Source organism: Bactrocera tryoni, chromosome 4 (assembly GCF_016617805.1).
Source record: "Bactrocera tryoni isolate S06 chromosome 4, CSIRO_BtryS06_freeze2, whole genome shotgun sequence".
Taxonomy (NCBI): domain Eukaryota; kingdom Metazoa; phylum Arthropoda; class Insecta; order Diptera; family Tephritidae; genus Bactrocera; species Bactrocera tryoni.
Window position 1 is genome coordinate 65,754,869 of NC_052502.1, and position 22,204 is coordinate 65,777,072.

General features: G+C 34.4%; 1 protein-coding gene across 3 annotated transcripts; it reads left to right on the forward strand.

Moving 5' to 3' along the window:
- The first annotated feature begins 956 nt into the window (after positions 1-956).
- Positions 957-20,786, forward strand: LOC120774380 (probable G-protein coupled receptor Mth-like 1). Of its 3 annotated transcripts, none has more exons than XM_040103985.1 (2): positions 957-3,493; positions 20,444-20,786. In XM_040103985.1, the coding sequence occupies exon 1, from the start codon at positions 1,459-1,461 to the stop codon at positions 3,490-3,492; it is 2,034 nt and encodes a 677-aa protein (XP_039959919.1). In that variant the 5' UTR covers positions 957-1,458; the 3' UTR covers position 3,493; positions 20,444-20,786. The 3 variants fall into 3 exon arrangements, 2 of the variants coding, with proteins under 2 accessions (XP_039959919.1, XP_039959918.1); XM_040103984.1 differs by lacking the exon at positions 20,444-20,786 and adding an exon at positions 15,746-15,935; XR_005705241.1 differs by lacking the exon at positions 957-3,493 and adding an exon at positions 16,372-16,589.
- The last annotated feature ends 1,418 nt before the right edge of the window (positions 20,787-22,204 follow it).

Below are 22,204 nucleotides of genomic sequence, written 5' to 3' on the forward strand. Positions count from 1 at the left end.
TTCTCAAAGAGCAGTACCAATAACTACGAAAAATTTAATATTGCTCACCATTATTTTAAAACTCCAATATTCAAGCACTTACAATTGCTTATATATTTGTCTTCTGTAAAAAGCAGACTAGATTTGTAAATATGTATGTGTACATTTCAAGTTATTTCTGCATATGCATATTTGTATGGGCAAACAATTTTAACTCTTGGTGCATGACCATACATCCTATGTAAATTTGAATGACCACAACTAGTGGTGTGGTGATTGACTGATTCTATTTGTATGATCCGGGGTTTTTCAAACATTGCACAATTTGGCTTGTTTTGATTTTTACACTGTATCACATTATGGTAGATGAATCAAACCGGATGCAAATAAAGGTTAGCAGATGACCACCAATATACACATACACATACATATGTTTACCAGAGCATATACATACATATATACATGTAAAGAAGATCAATATGGACCAAAATGATTTTATTAAAACTAAAATATAGCTTAAAATGTTTGTGCAGGGTGAATATTTTGTTGTAATTGTAATCAATGAAAATTTTGGATACACAATTGTTTTTGCTCCACCGTATGGATAATGTACAATATAATATTAATAATATATGTATAGACATTATTTTGAAAATTAGCATAACAGTTTAATTATTAATAAAAAATAGAAATAAACGGGAATATATATCGATGTACAATATTTTTTCTGAATTGCTTGTACAATATTTGTAGAATTTATTTTTAATTTTTTAAAAGTGCCTCCCGTCTAAAAGACTATTTTACATTTATCGATATACGACTACTAGTTCGATTTATACACTTCACTAAGTTGATCGAAAAACGAAAAATGAATACGAAAACAACCCAAAACGAAATATCAAGAAATGTCGAAATGTAAAGAAAGAAGAGGAAAACCAACGACGACGCGAAATAATAGAAATTCAACGTTTCTTGCGAGAAGTCTATCAAGCGCTGTGTTTTCATTCCCGATTTCAGTGTTAAAAATTCAAAGTGATGCAATTGGTAATTGCAATTTGGTGAAGAATTCGGTTGGCTTCATTTTTCGAGCGCATGCTACTTATTTTTCTCGCTGCTTTCATTGTTTCCGAGTATTTATATATTATTAACAAATTATTATTGTGACTGAGCTGAAACGAGTCTTCTACGGTGGAGCAGTGAAATTATGGCAATTTCAAAACAGTGAAATTTAATGTGTAAACTCACGACTTATGTGGTGAAGGTAGTGGCAAGAATGAAACTATTGAAATTATAAATGTAATTCAAAGAGAAAATTTAAGCAATGAAATAAAAAGTGCAGTGAAAAAAATACGAAACCAAACAATGCAGCTTCAGAAAAATAATTTGTACAATTATTTATATTATTATATTGTGTTGTAAAGTCAGTAAAATTCTAAGTGGAATTGAAAAAGTTTACTTATAATTTTATATAGTTGCAATATGCATAGAATGCAAGTAACAAACGTTAGAAGAAATATCTTTATTTTCCTTATTCTGTATTCATCGCTGCATCATGGAAAACTGACAAATGCAACAAATGATATTGATAAAAAACCCATTGAAGCGGAATCTTTAACCGACAGCGTAGTACCCAATGCAAATCCGACGTTAAATGATGGGGTACCGACTGTGACAACAGCAATTCCGGGGATACCTCCGCCACAAGTGAACCTTAATAAGTGCTGTCGGTACAATGAACACATGGATATGAATAAAACTTGTGTAATGGGCAATTCCAAGTTGTGGGTGCCTTTGATATATCGTATTTTTCAAAAAAGATATCATAGTCCTCAAGGTGGAAAGCCAAAATTTATGACATTTCAGGAAAATGTACGTCCAATTGTATATGTGGATCATAATAACTCCAGGGAGGATGTATCGATGGTGAATGATACAAAAGAAACAAAACGAAGTTGCACTGAAGAAGAATTGGAACTTTTCTCGGCTGGTGGAAATTGGTTAATATTTTCTAATGGTTCATTATTTTTGGGTGAGAGGAAACAATTTATCGAACCCCAGCGATATTGTGTTGATAGAAATGTCGCACTAGTCTGCTTTCCTAAAGAGCAGAATACTCAGCAACGAATAAAGATAAGGAAATGCTGCGGTTGGAATGCAATTTACGATGCTACAAATGAAACTTGCATATTTCCCACCAGTAATGATGGTATTAGTACACCTGAATTGCCTTTAAATAAAAGCTTGTACGAGACAATATACGGGTTTCCCACATGCCATCATAAAGTTGTACCATATGCCATTGCGGGCGATTGGAACGAAAACCAAATGGATGACGAAGATGGAAGTCTAAAATTGCCTCATAAAAACATATCTTCTGGTGATTATTGCCTTGAACATTTTCGCGAAAAGGGCGTAATTATTGCAGTTAAAATATTCACATGCCTTCATCACTTTTCTACCGAAGCACCTGCTAATGCTATAGCGGCTGTTCGTAGCACTACTAGTAATATGGTGCAAGCAGCTGCTCTTAACATTGGAATTGTTATTTCAGTAGTTTTTCTTGCTGCTACGTTGATAGCTGGCTATATGATGCCCTCAGTTCATCATATGCTTCATTGGCGTTGCCAGATTTACTACGTTTTCTGCTTATTTGTTGGAGATTCAATACTCGCCTACACACAATTATCCCACTCATTGGAAAATGGTTCATTCACCTGCCTTTTGCTTGCTAGCACAATGCATTTCTTCTTTCTATCTGCTTTCTTTTGGCTGAATACAATGTGTTTCAATATTTGGTGGACTTTTCGCGACTTTAGACCAAGTTCTCTTGAACGCAATCAAGAACTGCTACGCTTACGACTATATTCGGCGTATGCTTGGGGCGTGCCCTTATTGATAAGCGCAATTGCTTTTACAGTAGATCATTTGCCAGAGACACAGTTATTACAACCAGGATTTGGAGAACGTAGTTGTTGGTTTAGCGGCGAGCATTTATCAATTTTTGCATACTTCTTCGGCCCAATTGGACTTTTGCTGTGTGCTAACATTGTACTTTTCATATCCACTACTCATCAATTAACATGCGGCTTGTGGAAGCGAGACGATGTCAAATCGACTACTGAAAAAACCGCACTGGGGAAAGTATGTTTAAAACTAGTCGTGGTAATGGGCGTTACCTGGATAGCCGACGTAATATCATGGTTAGTTGGAGGACCCCATTCTGCGTGGTTTTTCACCGACATGATAAACGCTCTGCAAGGAGTGTTTATTTTTATTGTGGTTGGTTGCCAACCACAAGTTTGGGCCGCTTGTAAGCGTTTTTGCTGTCCCCGTTCGCGACAAGAGATTACGAACACAACGAATGGCGTACAGCATTCAAGTTCTTCACAAGGCCTACCATCGGTCGGAGGATATGCAGGTGGTGAAATTACACAGAATACATCAGTAAATACCACGTCTATAGGGGGTAGCCAGCAGACGCAAACAAAAGTACCGATGGAAACAGTATGTTAAGGTAAAAATTCATTCGTTTTCTCTATGTTTATACATACATGCATATATATACTATGTGTCGTTTTTTCTATGTTTAATACATGCATATGTACATAACCTTGAAGGGAAAGTTAGACAAAATTATAACATTTCATAATACGTTAAACTTTCTATCGTTCAAAAATGTTATTTGTCTCAAACTCCAAAGTTATGGTTTTACTATTTGAAAAGCAGTATATTTTGGTTATTCACAGTTTAAGCATATAAACCATTTCTTTATACCCTGAACAAGGTATATTAAGTTTGTCACGATGTTTCTCAAAACCCAAGGGAAACGTCCTTTAAAGTATATACAGTGAAATTCCCCATTATGAGCAGTCGGCATCGCCGAACATTTCACAAGACAAATTTCATAAACACAACGTTTTCATACCAAAGCAATTCCTATTACCGCTTATTTAATTTTAAGTAACTTTTGGTGTTTTGAGACAGTTTTTTAAACAAAAAAGAAAATTGTCTTTTGTTGGTTCGCGGCGGCTCAAAAGAAGCTAGGGGACCCGGCCACGTGTTGCTGTGGTATACATACATTTTATACTATTATTCATAAAATAAACTAAAATTTTATTTTCGAATAATGCCGAAAACGTTTTTGTCGGTATAAGAATCCAAGGGATTTTACTTGAGATTTAATTTTGAATATGGTATGTTTATACAAATAAATTTAATTGGAAAAAATAATGAATTTAAGGCTGCTTTTTCAATGTCAGGTTAAGAGTCTTTCTGTCCAGTTAATAGAGTTGTCCGCTTAATAGATTGTACTTAATAAACATTAACAATGTGCAATTTTAATGGAGATGTCCACTTAATAGGACGTCCATTTAATAGAGCGTTCACTACATATATTCTTTATTTATGAATTGTTTTTACTGTCCTATATTCTAAGTTGGTTCGAACTGTGTTCACACTGTGCTAACTTTTACTAAAATCGGTTCAGTGGTTTAGGAGTCCATCGCGGACAAGCAACGTGACTAGTTCTTTTTATATATAAACAAAAGTACCGACTGGCAACCATAGTTACAAAATCTATTTTCAAAAGCGCTGGCAAACCCAGTTCTCAAAGCAAAGCAAAGCAAGTAAAGCCAGCCAGCATTGGGCCAGGCCCTTAAGTCGATTTTGAAAAGTCCGTTTGTCTGTCCGTCTGTATACATACATATTTGCGAACTAATTCCTCAAGAATGAATTTTTGAAAATGTCCCGTTATCTCAGAGAAGCTGCTCATTTGTCGGAACAATCTCCCAATATATTGTTCAGATCTGTCATCCATATCAAAATCAAGTAAAGATGTTTTTATACCCTTATGCTATAAAAGAAACACCTGTGAAAGGCATTATAACTTTGGAGCAGCTGACGTTAAAGTTTTTTTCTTCAGAAATTCGCGACGTTCACTTACGTTGTTTTTTGTGTAATGGTAACCGTCTTAAAGCTTTTTAAATTTGTTCCTAAAACGACAACACCGCGACACTATTAGCTGTTCAGAGTCAGTTGAAAGATTTGTAATCTCCTATATTTATTATACAATGCCAAGGAATAAATAAAAAAAATGGTTATATAAAATTGTTTAGCTCTGGGACGAATAATTTGCGATTCTTCCTTTCTCGTTTAATGCCTATGCAGGCATACATAAGTATGTGTCATCTCTGTTATAAAATCAGCGAAACTAACCAATATAAAGTAAATGGAACTTACTTATAATACTTATGGTATTTGATTTTACTCACAAAATATACCGTTAAAGTCAGGAAATATATACGCTTTCTTAGGAATGTCAGTGTTACTCATAAGTACATACGGTAATTTTTCTAAATTAAGAATATTTACACTTATAAATTTTCATATTTGTTTATATTGAAAAATGTTTAAGGTATAGGTAAACATACATATGTACATACATATATTGTACATATTATATATAGCTTGTACAGTGTGTTACTGCAATGTTGTTTCAATAGTCCGCCCAAGTAGCACCACCGTCCATATGTATTTGTAATATTTTTTTCCAATATTCCTTTGTATCGTTTAACTGTGAATAATACATACAAATAAGAACCTACATAAAAGTAATTTAATTTATGAATGTATGTATATCCGCACAATTGTTAGCTTTTAATAAATTAGCACACTTCAGATTTCTGCAATACCCCACATTCGGGTATCCAGAAGATAGGGCATATGCTCTAAGGCAAGTAATAGAGGCAATTAGCAAACGCTTTAATTAATTTTTGGAAAATAAAATAAATAAATATTTAAGCTTATTGAAATGAACATTCCATTCCATGCTAAAGGTCCATAGAGCGTTTTTAGCGCTTCTACGTCGTTCTTTTAAAACATTTTCTTATTGTAAAAAAATGGTCGGAATATGGAAAATTTGCAAAGGGGAAAAAGACTATGCATATGTACATATGTATGTATATGTGTAAAAAGATAAAGACTATTTAGGTAGTGTAAAAAATAACCTATTGTGGCGAACTTGCATACTGTGAGCTTATTCATTGTGTATGCTCTTTGGAAATGAGATTTCTATTTACCACCCATTGATCTAACTTCTGTTTAGCAAATTTAAAACTAAATTTCAGATTTAAAAAAATGTTCATAGGTGTGGTGTAGTACATATGTACATATGTCTGAATGTTTTTACTTATTTAGAACAATAAACAGATGCGGGCAACTAATTAACCCTGACGGGCATCGTTATTTTGTTGCTGTTTGCAAAACGATGATTGTTAGTCGAATCGACTAACCAAGCACTTCCAGGGTTAATAACGACGTACCCCTGTAAATATTTTCTATCAATTTGTAAAATGCTGATAAAATAAAAGTTGTATTTCTATTAGTATCTATAACATAAAATATGTCTCACGAAAGCTATCAAATATTCTAGAGAATATGGATAATGGAGTTTTTATTGAAAATGGGATTAAAGCAGTCGTGCTTATTTTAATTTTTCTGTTTTTTTGTTAGCAAATTAAACTGTTTTATTTAAAGATTTTCTGAAATTCTGGGAAGTCATACTATGTATGGGATTATAGAAATATTGGTTAGTCGAAAAAGTCTTTTCGTATTTTGTTAATAGATGTCGTTGGAGTCGTATATCTTAATTGCTACCAATTAGATTGTGTCATATCCATATATCGTTAGAAAGGTGAGGTTTTAAGCTTCATTTTACAAAAAAAAATGTAATTCGGGGAAGTTGAAAAGAAGTTATCTTCTTCTTCTTAATTTTCGTAGACGCGACTATAGCCGAGTTAACAACAACGCGCCAGTCGTTTCTTCTTTTCGCTACGTGGCGCCAAGTGGATATTCCAAGCGAAGACAGGTCCTTCTCCACTTGGTCCTTCCAACGGAGTGCAGGTCTTCCTTTTCCTCTGCTTCCCAAAGCGGGTACTACGTCGAATACTTTCAGAGGTGGAGTGTTTTTGTCCATTAGCCTAGCCAGCATAGCCGCTGTCTTTTAATTCGCTGAACTATGTCAATGTCGTCGTATATCTCGTACAGCTCATCGTTCCATCGAATGCGGTATTCACCGTGGCTAACGCGCAAAGGACCATAAATCTTTCGCAGAACTTTTCTCTCGAAAACTCGCAACGTCGACTCATCCGTTGCTGTCATCGTCCAAGCCTCTGCACCATATAGCAGGATGGGAATTATGAGCGACTTATAGAGTTTGAATTTTGTTCGTCGAAAGAGGACTTTACTTTTCAATTGCCTACTCAGTCCGAAGTAGCACCTGTTGGCAAGAGCAATCCTCCGTTGGATTTACGGGCTGACATTGTTGGTGGTGTTAATACTGGTTCCTAAATAGACGAAATTATTTACAACTTCAAAGTTATGACTGTCAAAGAAGTTTCCCCCTGCGGGTACGGGGGGACCCCTCTGGGTTCGAGGGGAAACCGAATATACCCGCGGTAAGGTCTGCTTGTCGTAAGAGGCGACTAAGATCCTGGCTACCAGTCCAGGGCTATATGGAAGCTCAACTGGTCGTAGCTTCGGTTTCAAGGTCAATACTAAATACTTTAACCTGGTACCACGGGGAGCAGTAGCCCCTGGAGTTCGCTCCAGTCTGCCCATTGGGTTTGGCCCTTTGTGGAGATTCGTGGTGGCTGTGGTTAAAACCCAAATCGCGGGAAGAACTGACTTTGTCAGTCGAATGTGCAGTTGCATTGCAACCGGGTGCCGGACCCAAAGTACGGCAGAGGTTTTAGATGGGCCTCGAGCCCTAGCAAGGTGGTTAGTGTGTCCATGCCACACTGCCGATTGGTACTGAAAATCGTTACCCAGTTTTCAGGGCGCTGATCGACGCATTGTATTGATCCGTTGTGCTTTTGAGCACCGTGGAGTTAAACTGTCGACAGCAGGATCCCACGTTAAACACTATCAGACTTTGTCAAAGAAGTTATAGCTGTTCAAAAATGAGTGAAAATAATCAAAAAATTCGCTTTATTGTGAAATTTGTGTATAAAAAAGGGAAGAATACCACGCAATCCCCAATGAAATTTGTGAAGTTTACGGATGCGCTGCTGTATCAGTTCGTGTAGCAGAACAATTGTTCGCTCGCTTCCATTCTGAAAATTTCGAAATTTCGGTTTACACTGATGGAATAATGTCTCTAACGGAAAAATGCCAAAAAGTGGTCGACCAAAATACATATTTGTACATATTGTACATAAAATAAATATATTATTATAAATAAAAAAATAAGTTGAAGTTTGATTAGAAACACAAAAAGATTTTTTCGACAATTACAAATTGGACATTGCACCAACTTTAAGGTAAAATCTTATATCACTCTATCCACTAATTTCAACCAAATTTGGAGTAAATTATTGTACTTATATCCTTATTTCACTGTGTGACAATGGGCGAAAATCAGAATCAATCATGCCTTCTTCCGATACATCACAATTCCATATTCCCTCTGATTCTTTTACCTTACAGTATATAAATCAGCCACACATGAAGATATCAGATTCAACTTTGAACAAATTATGTCTTCAAGGTAGTTCAACTCAGCTTTAAAAGTTTCTGTTGATTAGTCGTTGTTGTAACGGTTATCTACTACCCGCTTGGGTGATCATCGAAGTCATCTGGGACCAGAAACGATCTGTTTCGACGGGTTTGGACCATAGGGAGAAAAGTGTAAGATGAGTGGTGTGTTCGGTGGCATTCGAAGAGATGGTTAGAGGTCTATGGGGAATCGTTGCATGTTAAATATATATGCATTTTGTATGTCGGGATAAGTAGGAATTTAACCAACTACTATATCAAGAACGAAGTTGCGCATGGGTCACTCTTGAATCTCTCGAATCATCTGCAATGGGTGGTGGTTTGTCTCCAAGTTCGCCATTCCTTGAGAGGGAGTGGGTGAAGGTGTTAATAGGTCCACTGTTAATGTCAGTAAGTGCATGTGTGAGTTGCGTCCGAAATCTGGTCGACGTACTGTTCGATGTTGGCGACGTAGTCAAGGACCTCGTGTAGTTGTTGTTGTTAAAGTAGCAGAAAATATTCCTGAAGAAATTTGAAAGAATGCTGCCGATTAGATAGTTATTTCCCGGATAAAAATATGGTAACACCTATAAGGAAATGTGGAAGACCTTTTTATATTGCATATAAATGGTCAGCATAATAAGCTGAGTGGAGTTATATCCATCTGGCTGTATATATGTATGTAGGCGAACCAGTCGCTCAGCTTTTGAGATATCAATCCTTTTCTCCCCCAGAAGCTGCTCTCATGTATGAACCGCCGATATCGGACCACTACGGCCTATAGTTGCCATACGAACTGACTGTTCAAAATTAAGTGAAAAATTTGTGAAAAGTCAATGCTTTTTCTTGATTTAGTCTCATAAATTGTTCGGTATGAAAATTGAATTTTATTATATTTTTTAGACGTTGAAATGCTGAATCGAAAGTGTGTTAATATAAAAATTAAGGCTCAACATATTTTTTAAGTACTTAATTTGCGTTATTCATAAACGCATATTCATTGCACACACAGTATTTTTTTAGCGTTTACTAATTTGAACTACATTCACAAACGCTCAAGAGATATTTGTGCATTTGTGTGTTTTGCCCGCGTTCATAACATCATTAAATATCTTTTTCACGGTTGAAGTTTCTTTGGACGCTTGCTGCTTTTGTAGACGTAGTAATTGTAAAAATTTATTAACACATGTTTTCAAATGTACTACTTTAGCGGTTTCTATGTGTGTATGTACTTACCTTTTGTTCAAATGTATGTGTATATATCAGTACCTGGCGGTGGCCAAACCCGCGTCTTGGCATTTATGAGTCTGTAAAACGCGTACGTACCGTCTGCTGTCTTCGTTTCTTTCACTTTTCGCAATCACGGCCTCAGACCGTAGCCTGAGGTCAACCGTGCCAACACTACAACGAACCAAATGCGGTAAATATGTTGCTTAGTGGCGGTAAATACGCATAGAACAATGTAACAACTGAATTCAAAGAAGTTGTCACTTAAGTGTTTTTCAAATTACAGACCTTTATAGTTCTGAAGTGGGTTACAAGAATCATTTTGCGGTGCAGTAGGTTAATGGTTTCCTTATTTGTTGGCGCCAATCGTGGAAATATTAATATTTGTAGGCATGCAAATGCATCTATACATGTATATATTTGATATATACAATCTGTATTTATAAAAATATACATATGTATGTACATATAACATATATGAAAGCTTGCCAATCTGCCAGTCTACCTGTCGGTTTGTCTGCGAAAGCTGACTTGTTGCACAACAAAGCTCGTTTAAAGTAAGATTGGTTTCGTAAATTGGAGTAATCGAGTAATGGCTATAAAACGGTATTGTTACAAAACACAAAAAGGTCTGAATAAACATATCAAAGAAAATACACAAGGCTTTTCGAACGCCAAAACGGTATCTTCATTATTAATACATTGCTTTTTCTGATGATATATGTATGTACAATAAAATGAACCAAGAAAGTGTGTACCGGTATTTGATTTCCTCCGCTAGTAGATTAGGAGGGTATTCTAGGCTAGAGGCATTAAGGTAAGCTGCTTTTTCGGGTTTTATAAATGAAAATCAATACATATTTTTACTATCAATTATTTAACAAAATATTTACATATTCAAGGTTTACGAATTAGGGACCGGAACAGTTATATGAGCAAAAAATCAAGTTTAACAATTATTTTTCAATTTATATTCTTTTCCTCACAAAATAATCGTTATATTTTCAGTTTTATTTTTCCCTTACAAAATAAGAGTTATTTCATACCTTTTATTTACTTCTCACAGAATTATAGTTATGCGGTGAGTTTTAAATAACTCTTATGTAATAATTAAAAAGTAAGTTTTTTATTTGCCTCACGTTATTATTTCCAAAACGCAAAGGCAAAACCAAAAGCTTTCTCTTCAATTCTTATTTTTATTAGTTTTTGGATATAAGGCGGCACACTTCTGAAGGGTGTTCCATTTCAATATTCCCTACTTATTTAAATACAATTTAATGGGCAATGTTTATTATTATTCGAAAGAACATTCTTTTACACTTATTCATTGAAGGTTATCTCTTTCAAATGTTGGCCGCGGCAACGTCTCCGTCCGTTGAGTCCAATTTTCGATGACTCGTTCGAGCATTTCGAATGGTAACTGGCGAAAGACTCGCGTGAGTTTTGCCTGAAAGCTGGAATTGAAGCGGGATTGTCTTTATAGGCATTACACTTTACATATCTCCACAGAAAAAAGTCGACCTGCCCAAAATGTGAAATTATGTGCTCACCGAAGTGCTCTCTCAATAAATCCATTTTCATGTCCTCGTGGCTCGATAACGATCGTTATTTACGATTACGTTCTCAACTGCATCTTTTTGAAGAAATATGTATGTACCGATGATTTCACCGGCCCACAAACCACACCAAACCGTTGTTTTTTCTGGATGAAATGACAGCTCTAAAATCTCTTCAGCTTGCCTCCGTTCCAAATGCGGCAATTTTGTTTCTTTACATACCCATTGAACCATAAATGGGTCTCATCGCTGTACAAAATTTGGCTCGAAAACGTCGAGCTTGGGAAGGTCGAGTGGGTTCAGTTTTTGCACAATCTGTATTTTGTATGATTTCAATTTGAAATCTCAACTTAAAATGCGCCAAGTCGTTCCATCCGTCAGTCCAAGTTGGTGCGAACGGCGCACAATTGACTCTCCATGGTCTTCGTGTACACTCTCAGTTACGGTAGCTAGACGTGGTATATTCAGTCAAATATTATCCAAAAATGAATGTTGGGTCTCAGGGTAGGAAACACATTCTATTCAGAACGTGAATTTTTGTAACAAAGTTTAACGATTTGTAAACGTTGTTAGGGCCTTTTACCAAACAATACTGAACAAAAATAACATGATAGTTTGGTACGACTCACGCGTGATCTGTCAAAAAATTATATTAAAAAAGTACCTTTACTTGGATCACCCGTTATAAAGTGCTTTTTTACCACTTCGGGTGTAAAACTATATGTCTTTGCCGCATTTAGTTATAAATTGATCGAATTTGTAGTAGGATTTTTAACAGAACCGTTAAATGGGTGGTGGTTGCATTTATAATCCGATTACAGCCATTTTCATGCCAAAAGGATTTGACCTGAGTGAATTTGGATATTATATTTGGTTCCGAACTAAGTTCTCGCTTTGTAATTTTATTCTAAGTATTGCCCATCGCTAGTAATAACCTTTTCCCATCTTTTTGGCACAGCTCGAATACCATCACTGTAAAACTGTTCACCTTGTGTGATCGTATCCAAGAATCAAACCATTTTTTTATGTCGTCTTGTAAGTGGGACGGCTTCTGTGGCAGAGCATGGACCACCGAAAGGAATAAAAAATAAACAGACCGAGCAATATCTGGGAAATATGGCGGTTGGGGTAGGACTTCCAATTAGTACGGTAACAAACTGCATAGTTTAGACATTCCGGACATTTTTGACCGCATTTTCAGTAAACGCTTGCTGATTCATAAAAAAATTGCTATGATCCCAATTTTTTACTAATTATTGGAATAAACTACAGTATTTTACAGATTATTGGCAAAATGTACAATTCAAATATTGTCTGCTTATTTCTTTCCATTTTTACGGCGGACTTTGTACCGAATATTTGGTGCTAAAATTTAATAAAATATGTTTCGATAAATAAAATCATCTGTACTTTCCTTGAGTGTCCATATACTTACTTATTATATGTAATGGTTTTCGCTCCTTTAGCTAACTGTATACAGATACACCTATATCAGTTGAGTTCTGAGATATGTTGATAAAATTAACGTAGGCTATAATATAGGCTAACCTCACGATACAGCATCTCCCTTGAGAGATGCTTTTCCTATAAGTAAAACTAAATCTAAGCAATTTGTGCTGAGAATGTACGTTACTTTGAACAATAATATGTACCAAATAAAAAGGTTTACTATACAAGAATTTAATTTTAATTGACAGCTAGGTATACGCTGATCTGTACATCTCTGATCTCTTCAGAGATTGTACCGTTCCCTTGGTCATTAATCTATGAAAAACACACAAATGGTGAGACAGACATTGCTAAATCACTCAATACGTCGATCATTTATACATTGTGACAAAAAGCACATAGAAATTTTAATTAAATTTAACGGGTAAATGATATTTAAAAAAATGTATTTCGATAAGTTGGTAGGACTGTCCTTAATAACAATGAACAAATATGAGCGCGATCTATTAACTAGTTTATTTACAGCAGTTACTTAGGTCGGTGCACCTCAGTAGTGTGTAGCGATTTTTACAATGGTTAAAAATATCGGACAAAGAATTTGTCTCAAATTTTGTATTTCTGACCAAAATTCGTGGGCGGAACCGTTGCGAATATTGGAAAAGGCTTACGGCAATTCAGTTTAATCAAAGGCACAAGCCTGCGAGTTTCCGCCAGCCATCAAAGCCGGTCGAGAAATCGTTAAAGACAAACCTCGTTATGGACCACCTTCGATCTCTTCAACTGATGAAAATATTAAAAAAGTGAAGAATTTAGTACTTGAAAATCGTCAATCAAGTGTTAGAGAAATGGCAAGAGATCTCAACATACGGTCAATAAGGAGTTCTATTTGGCAGTATTAAGGCGCTTGCGTGAGAACATCCATCGAAAACGCCTAGAATTGTGGAGTAACCGTTCATGGATTTTACACAATGATAATGCACCATCGTATCGAGCCACGATTATGACCGAATTTAAAGTAAAAAACGCAATGAATACCATCGTTCAGCCACCGTATTCACCAGATTTGGCTCCGTGTGATTTTTGTTCCCCAAATTGAAATTGCCGCTCCGTCGATCCCGTTTTCAGTCGATCGAAGATTTAAAACAAAATTCGCTGAAGGAGCTGAAGGCCATCCCAAAAAGTGCTTATGAAAAAATGGAAAATCGTTGGCATAAGTGTACACCTTGTGGGGATTACTTTGAACGCGACAAAATTAATATTGAGGAATAATTAAATATTTTGTGTTTCATATACAATTTCCGGGTACATTGTTGTTACAATGTACATAATATAAGGTCTCCGACGATAAAAGACTCTGTGTTATGTGTTGCAATATTTTATATAATATTTCTTCTTCAAATCCCGAAATATTATCTACGCTTTTAACTCTTACAAATTATAAGTGTATCTAATGGTTGACTTCAATCGAACTTTGCTCTTCCTTTCCTGTTATAATTAACGTTGTTCGCATTTTGTGGTGCTTGTTATATGGAGCCACTTCATTCTTAATGCGTTTTTCCGCCTTCAGATCAGTGACTATTGTCTTAAAAATTCGAAAAAAATTGCAATCTGGTCAATAGCCAGAGTGCAATGTACGAGTACTTGGGGAAAATTAAATTTTTGTCTTGGCTTTAATAACGATACGCCCTAACCGAATACAAATCTTGGGCCTTTCCAGTTCGCTATAGCTACTTCGCATCTGTGCACTCGCTCACTAGTAAATTGTTGTTATTTCGTGGCCCTTTCTCTTGACAAACTATTTAGTAAATCGTGCGCAGACTTTCGTAATGAGTTTGAGTGCCAATTTAAATACATACATACATACTATGGGTACTCTCTTATAAAAGGTATGCATATTTACATATGCACGTGTGTGCACATTGTCGCAACTTTATGACTTAGTTCGGCCCAGTTGCTCTTTATTAAAATCGCACGCATTTTGTCATTTAAATAAAACCAAAGAAGAATTGAATGAAAAATACCATATGCAAAAATAAAAGCCCTGCAAATAATGCGAAAAGCAGACACACCAAAAACCTTAATTTCGACTGCACCAAAGCTATAATACTCATCACAAGTGCATTTCCAGACTGCTTGATATAAACCTTCAAGTCGAAGTAAGGTTATTTATAAGGTATTTTATAAGGGAAACATATTTTTTTGACGATCTTTATCTTGATTTTGATCGGCTAGTTTGTATGATAGATATGTATATGCTATAGTGATCCGATCTGAACAATTTGTTGGGAGATTATAATGTTGCTTTGGACAATAATACATGCTAAAATTCGTGATGATATCTTTTCAAAAAAAAAGTTTTCCATACAAGAGCTTAATTTTGATTGTTCTGTTAGGTATATGGTATAGCGGTCCGATTTGAACAATAGATTCGGAGATTGTAGCCTTGAACATTTTGAAGATTTGTGAAGATACATATCGGGAAATGTTTAGTATCGCGCCAGTTAAGTATCGTTTATGGAGAAAAACAGGGGGAGGTTACCCCCCTCACGCCCCCTTATTGGAAAGAGGAAGGATTGAACTTTTTAATAATATGTTTTAAAATAAAGTTCGATAATTTAAGCATACATGCGTGTTTAAAATTTTCAATTTGGTTCTTTCGTTTAGGTACAGTGAACCAAAATTAACCGGCGCGATACTAAACCCGACCCTACATATCTCTTTGAATTAAAAAATTTTCCATATGAGGGCTTAATTTTGATCGATCAGTCTAAAGTCTGCAAAATTTCATTTCGATACCTCAAAAAATAAGAGACTACAGATAGACATCAGCAAATCATACTGATCATTTATCGGATCGCCGTGGCAAACTTAATATACCCTGTTCAGGGTATAACAAAGAAAATAAAATAATATAAAAGCTGTATGCTACATTACATTTAATATCGGATGTACATGCATATGTATGTACGTATATACATAAATTTGTTTTCGTTTCTTTACAGTATTTCTTCAACGAAAGCATAATTTCATTTCACAGCGTCGGCAGTTTATTCACACCGATATATGTATGTATGCACAATATACCATAGCAGCTGGACGACGGTGAGCGCGTCGAATGCCGAAGATCAGATCATTGCAAAGCAGTGATTCCACAACAATTACAATAACAAAAACAATGACTAAAGTAATTACTACAACAAAAACAATAGTATTAACGTAAGCAATAGCCAACAACGCAGATCGACGCACATTGCAAGATACTCGCAGACAAGCAGACAGTATTGCAAAAACAAAAAGATAGAGAAAAGCCAACCAGCGAAACCAAATTGGATAAAAAAGAAGAGGGAAAAAATAGAACAAAATGAGAAAACAACTACAACGAATAAGTGAAAAAGAAATTATACTATGTACGTACAAGTATGTAAGTAATTGACAAAGCTAAAACAAAGCTGCCTCTATAAAGAAAAATCGCGGCGAACATTATTAGCGTATAATAGCTATAGCTGTAGTCGTGGCAACGCAGCAGGAAGCGCAGATATGTGGTGGGGTGGTTGAAAATTGCAAGCAAGAATTATTATATTCAGTTTGAGTAACGATTTCACGAATGTAAAGTATGGTATGTACATACACTTATACAAGCATACACATACATACATATATATGTATGTATGTAGTTACATATGTATATGCTTCTTGCATTGGAATACTTATGGATGAATGGACATTTGGTCGGATGGATACAAAGTATGTGGGGTAGATGAAAAAATGGTTGGTTGAATAGTTGGAAGAATGACTGATCGTGATTGCGTATGGTTTGTTGCTCTGAAGCTGCTGCTGCTCGACTAGGTGCGTTCGTATACTTAAGCTTACACAAATATGCTAAAAGTATGTACATATGTATATATAGAATGTAATTTTTTGTGTTATTTTAAGAATATTAACACAAAATTTTAGTAACATGTAGTCGTATATAAATATGTACTATGTGCTAAAGTAGCATGTTTATTTAAGCCTGGCATTAGCATGGCGTCTTGGAATTTAGAATAAGCAAGTCCAAAATAAATATTACAAGATATACATAAGTATACAGAAAACATATTATAAATAACAATGACAATACTACATCTAATGGTATGTTGATGCGTGCTAGTCAAATAAATATTGACAAACACCTTTAGTTAGTTCACGATTGGGAGTGAAATGAAATACATATGTATGTATGTATATGCGAATATCACATGTATCAAATACATAAATGCTTTAAGGTGACCGCAGAGTGGACGCTTAAAGCCGGGCGGAACGCATTTTCCCCCATATAGGCACAACTGAATTTACGCTCGGAACGACTTTGAGCGACTTGAGTACTAATCTTAACAAGAATAAAAGTTCCAGGCCATTTCTACCAATCGTTCTGAAGTTATTGTCTGAAAGTTACCATTACGTTCTTAATGTGAAACTAAAGCGTTAAGTGATGTAATCCAGTTTGTCATAAAACATCGCGAAAGTTGGTGAAATTCTAGTGGGTGACTTGAAATTCTTTCTGCTAAAGGAGTTGCTCATTTGTCGGATTTGTTCGATATCGGACGAATATAATCTCTAGCTGCCACACAAAATGAACGATCAAATAAAAAATGCTTTAAATTTTTTTGACAAGATAACTTTACACAATTTGGCATGAATTATTTTTCCAATACAGCGATATAATCTCCAAACAAATTGTTTAGATCCAACTACTATAGTATATACCATAGCTTCATACAAACTGAACGATCAAATTTAAGCCCTTGCATTGAAGCTTTTTATTGACAAGATAGCTCTACACAATTTGCCACAGAATATTTTCCAATATAATGGTATATTCTCCGAACAAATTGTTCGGATTGGATCACTATAGTATATAGCCGACATATGTATAAAGTTTTTTTTTTTTTCATTTTTGTATGGAAATTGTTTTCTGTTTTCTTGGTGAGAAATAATTTAATTCTGCAAAAAGCTTCTTTTCAAGTCCGTCTCGACTTGTTCAATTCGATCTTGGAGTAGATGAATCATTTCTTGATCTGTTACGCACAGTGTGTCGATTGGCATTGTACTGACGGTTATATGACTGAACGGCCCATTATACCATCTCATCCTTTGACCAAGTCCTCAAGAAAATAAGCCAATAATTGCGTATTTTCCTTAGATACTAGATCTTCCACTAGTTAAACTTTTTAACTACAAACTGAGAATTTTAGGTTCTTGCGGTATTTATGTACTCTAACGTACTTCAAACTAGTCTGCACTCAGATATAGTATGTTTGTATGTACAGTTCATTTGTATGCATCTTCTAAACATTTAACCTTCTGGCTTTTTAGATTGTGTAAACAAACATTAAAAAGTAAAACAGGAATTCCACTTGAAATACCTAAATTTCTACACATACATAAGTATGTATGTGCGTTTAGATGCTTACATACTTATGTACAAGCATGATATATTTGTATGTAGAGAGTAGACGCCTGATTGTCTTCACAATGCACTGTAAAGGGACATTTGAAAAATCAAGTAGTTTTATTTTAGATTGTTTTATACTTGACAAGGTTCGCCAACTGTACACGTTTTTCGAAATCAAATGAAAAAAGTATGTAATGATGAAACATTTGAATTGCTGTTTTGGTGTGAAAGCGATGAAAAGCAACACATATAAATATACATTCTTTGATTAATATAAAACATGTGTACAAGATATATAAACATTACACATGGGTGTACATACCTACATACATCTGCAAACAATCGCATATTTACACGCATAGTATATACATACATATGTAGATAAAAGTGATAAACTGCTAGGTTTATCAAGTTGTGATATTCAGTTCACTGTTATTGGTGTCGAAAAATCATATAATAGCTTTAGTTGGGATTTACTGCGGATTTGTGTCAAGTGCCAATTAGTATATAGGCAACAACAATGCTTATTCAATATGCAACCAATATGCTTGTTTGTTGCTGACTTTGTACATATGTATGTATGTACCTTATTTTGGCAGTGACGCAAATATGTTACGTTTGGTATTACCCATATAATCCCTTTAAAAATATAAATATAGTATATTACATAGTTTTGCGCTGAGATGTATATATGTGCGTATGTAAAAGATTACTATTTAAAGTTATAGTCGCTTTTTTGCCAACTTTGTGATTAAATTTAGTGTTAACGCACTTTTTGTTGCCGAGTTGAATGAGAATTTATTTCTTATACCCTAAACAGAATATATTAAATTTGCCACGAAGTTTGTAACACCCAGAAGAAAACGTCGGAATGATGATGATCGTGAAAAGCTGAGTCGAATTAGACATGTCCTGTATATACGCGAACTGGTGGCTAAGTTTTTATCATTCTGAAATTTCACAAAACCTTTTCTCCCCAACAAGCTGCTCACTTGTCGGAATCAACGATGACGGACCAGTATAGCTTATATTAAGTAAACTGACCAATTAAAATCAAGTTCTTGTATAGAAAACTTTTTTATGAAATTTCACATAGACTATTACTCAAGTCAACGATACAATCTCCGAAAAAATTGTTCCGATTGGTCCATTATAACATATAGCTGACACACAAACTAAAAAATCAGAATTAAGTCTTTGTATTTGACATTATATCTTCACGAAATTCGGCATATATACAACACCAACGCTACAATCCCCTAACAAATTGTTCAGATCGGACCACTATCGCATACAAACTGACCGATTAGAATCAGGATAAACATCTATTTATATCCTTTTATGATATAAAAATTACACCTGTGAAGGATTTTAGAGCCTACGTGCAGCTTTCATGTTTTTTGATTCATCGTAACAGTCTCTTTTGGAAATCCTCTGATTTCATGGTATCCGGCGCCTGTGTGGAATTTACTCGATAAGCCATATTTTGGTATCGAAACCGCTTTTGTCACTGAAAGTTGGATTTCATAAAAACATCAAATTATTTTTTGTCCAATTTTTTCAAAAACCAATTTAACTTACATACATATGTATAAGCACATAGCTACACATGCTTTGTCTGATGAGAATATTTGAGGTTCATCGCTAATTTATTTTTCGTGTTCGGTCATAAGCAATAATTTCAGTTGACAATCTTTATCAAGATTTCAAATAATAACTCTATAGATTTATGATTTAAAAAAACGTTCAGAAATTTCTGAAAATCTTCAATGTTTTCCAATTAAGTATGGATGATGTGTTTCCGTTCGTCGTGTTGATTATTCAATTGATAAATGTTTGACTAAAAATTAATTTTAAGAAAATTAAAAAGTAACATTTCAGAATAATTGACGAATCAAACGGCAAATACTGCAGACATACAAATGTTTTGCACACCTACACAACTGATTTGGCATAAAGTCAGTGAGTAAGCCTGCTACACAGTTACTTTTTTCGTTTTTTTTTTTGTTTTTGATTTGGGATAGCAAGAGCATGCAAAAAACACTTCATCAAGAGAAATTTAAGGAAACACTAGTTTAAAACACTATTCATATATGTATGTATGTATGTGTATCTGCTTCTATTCTAGCAATACTTTATAGAACAAAATTTTTGATAAAGCTAGAAATAATATATTTTCATGTGTTACATTAATGATACTAATACTGTACAAAGTTTATGTAAATTAAATTTGTTTAAAATAAATTAAAATAATTTTTTATTTCAGCCTATCAAAGTACTTAAAAGATTTCATGACCAACAGACGGCTGCTTCCCTATTCTTTCCTGCCTGCAAAAGATTGACGAATTGCCATTGGTAAACTATTCTTATGCTATCCCTAATATTTTTATTTTCCTCACAATACAAATTGTTTAACGCTTTAAGACTACGATATTTATAATGCTACGCTAATAGACTCTATTTATGAAACTTTACCATATACAGCGGAATTTCGATATGTCATACGGTTAACCAACTAAACCACACACGTACCACATATGTATTTTAACCACGAGCTCAGTTTGCACAATAAAAATATTTGATTTGCCTACATACACATATATACAACATCAATGCATTTATATTATTTTAAGCCAAAATTTAGCCGTAAAAATTGTTTTTTTTTTTCAATGATTTTCGAATACCTACATGCATACATACTTACATTTATTATTGAATATTACTCAGCAACGTAAAATACATTCACACACGAACTCTTTTGTCACTCACATCAGCAAAATCTCTTATGGTGTCGCTCACTGCGTTTTCAAGGGTGACACATTGAGTCGGCCAAAAATATTTTTAATTAACAAATTTTTATTTTTATTCACCCTTTGCTCAAGTGTTTCTATTAAATTATGCATATTTGCATATTACATACAAAAATAAATAATAAAATAAAAATAATTAATATTTAAAATTTGCTAAAATATGTATTGCAAATATTAATTTGAAACCGAGCACAACTGCTACCATGGAGAGAATTTCGAAATGAAAACGAATGGCGAATTACATAGCAGCGAACTGTTACGAAGAAGATCAGAAAGCACGAGCGGCACGGTCTCATCATCTTTCCTCGTTCTAATGACAAAAGAGTCTGTGTATGAACGCAGTCTTCGTTGCTGTTTGACGTTGTACGATGTGTGTACGTATCGAAGCTCCACTGCATATGCGTATATGCTTTACCTTTGCTTGAGTATTTTGCAAAATTGTTAATTTAAATAAATAAGTTAAGAAATGTAAACATAAGCCTTAAATATTTGTTTTTTGCTCATAAGCTCAATTTGTTTGCTCCAAACAAACTTTAAAAATAAAATTTTAAGTAATAATGTATGTACAAATAATATGTATGTACAATGTTAAAAAAATTAACAATTAGCGCAAAATTGTTATTACATACAAAATATTTGAAGAAATGTAACTTTAATGACTGAATGCGCGCAGCTACTCTTATGAATTGTATAAACTCTTCATGTGTTTTTAAATTTGTTAACTATGTATTATTATTTTTTTAATTTTTATTATATTTTATAAGCAATTGTACAACAATTAACATATTATAGTTAGTCATTTTGCATTAAATTATACTCGAATAAATGAGAACAACGAATATTGCTGCTATAAATTTACGTTAACAGTATGTGTAAGCAACTATTTACATGCAACTTTATGTATTTCATCTTTTTAACATATGTAGTATATGATATTATTGCGGCAAGACTGCAGTGTCATAATTGTAGTAACATACTATACGTTTTTAATTACACTAGTATTCAAATTTGCACAAAGTATGCAAATTAGCGCACTAACATCTTTCATACATAAGACAATAAACAAACTTTCGTAACATAAATATATGTACATACATACTTCACACTTTATACAAAAAATTATACATACATACATACATATTACCTACGTATGTGTGACCTTACACAACTACACAGTTTGTGGGAAAGAAAGTTAACATTTAATTAAGGCAACTAAA

Coding starts and splice junctions, on each gene's coding strand:
- LOC120774380 (XM_040103985.1), top strand. CDS start 1,459: ATGCATAGAATGCAAGTAACAAACGTTAGAAGAAATATCTTTATTTTC.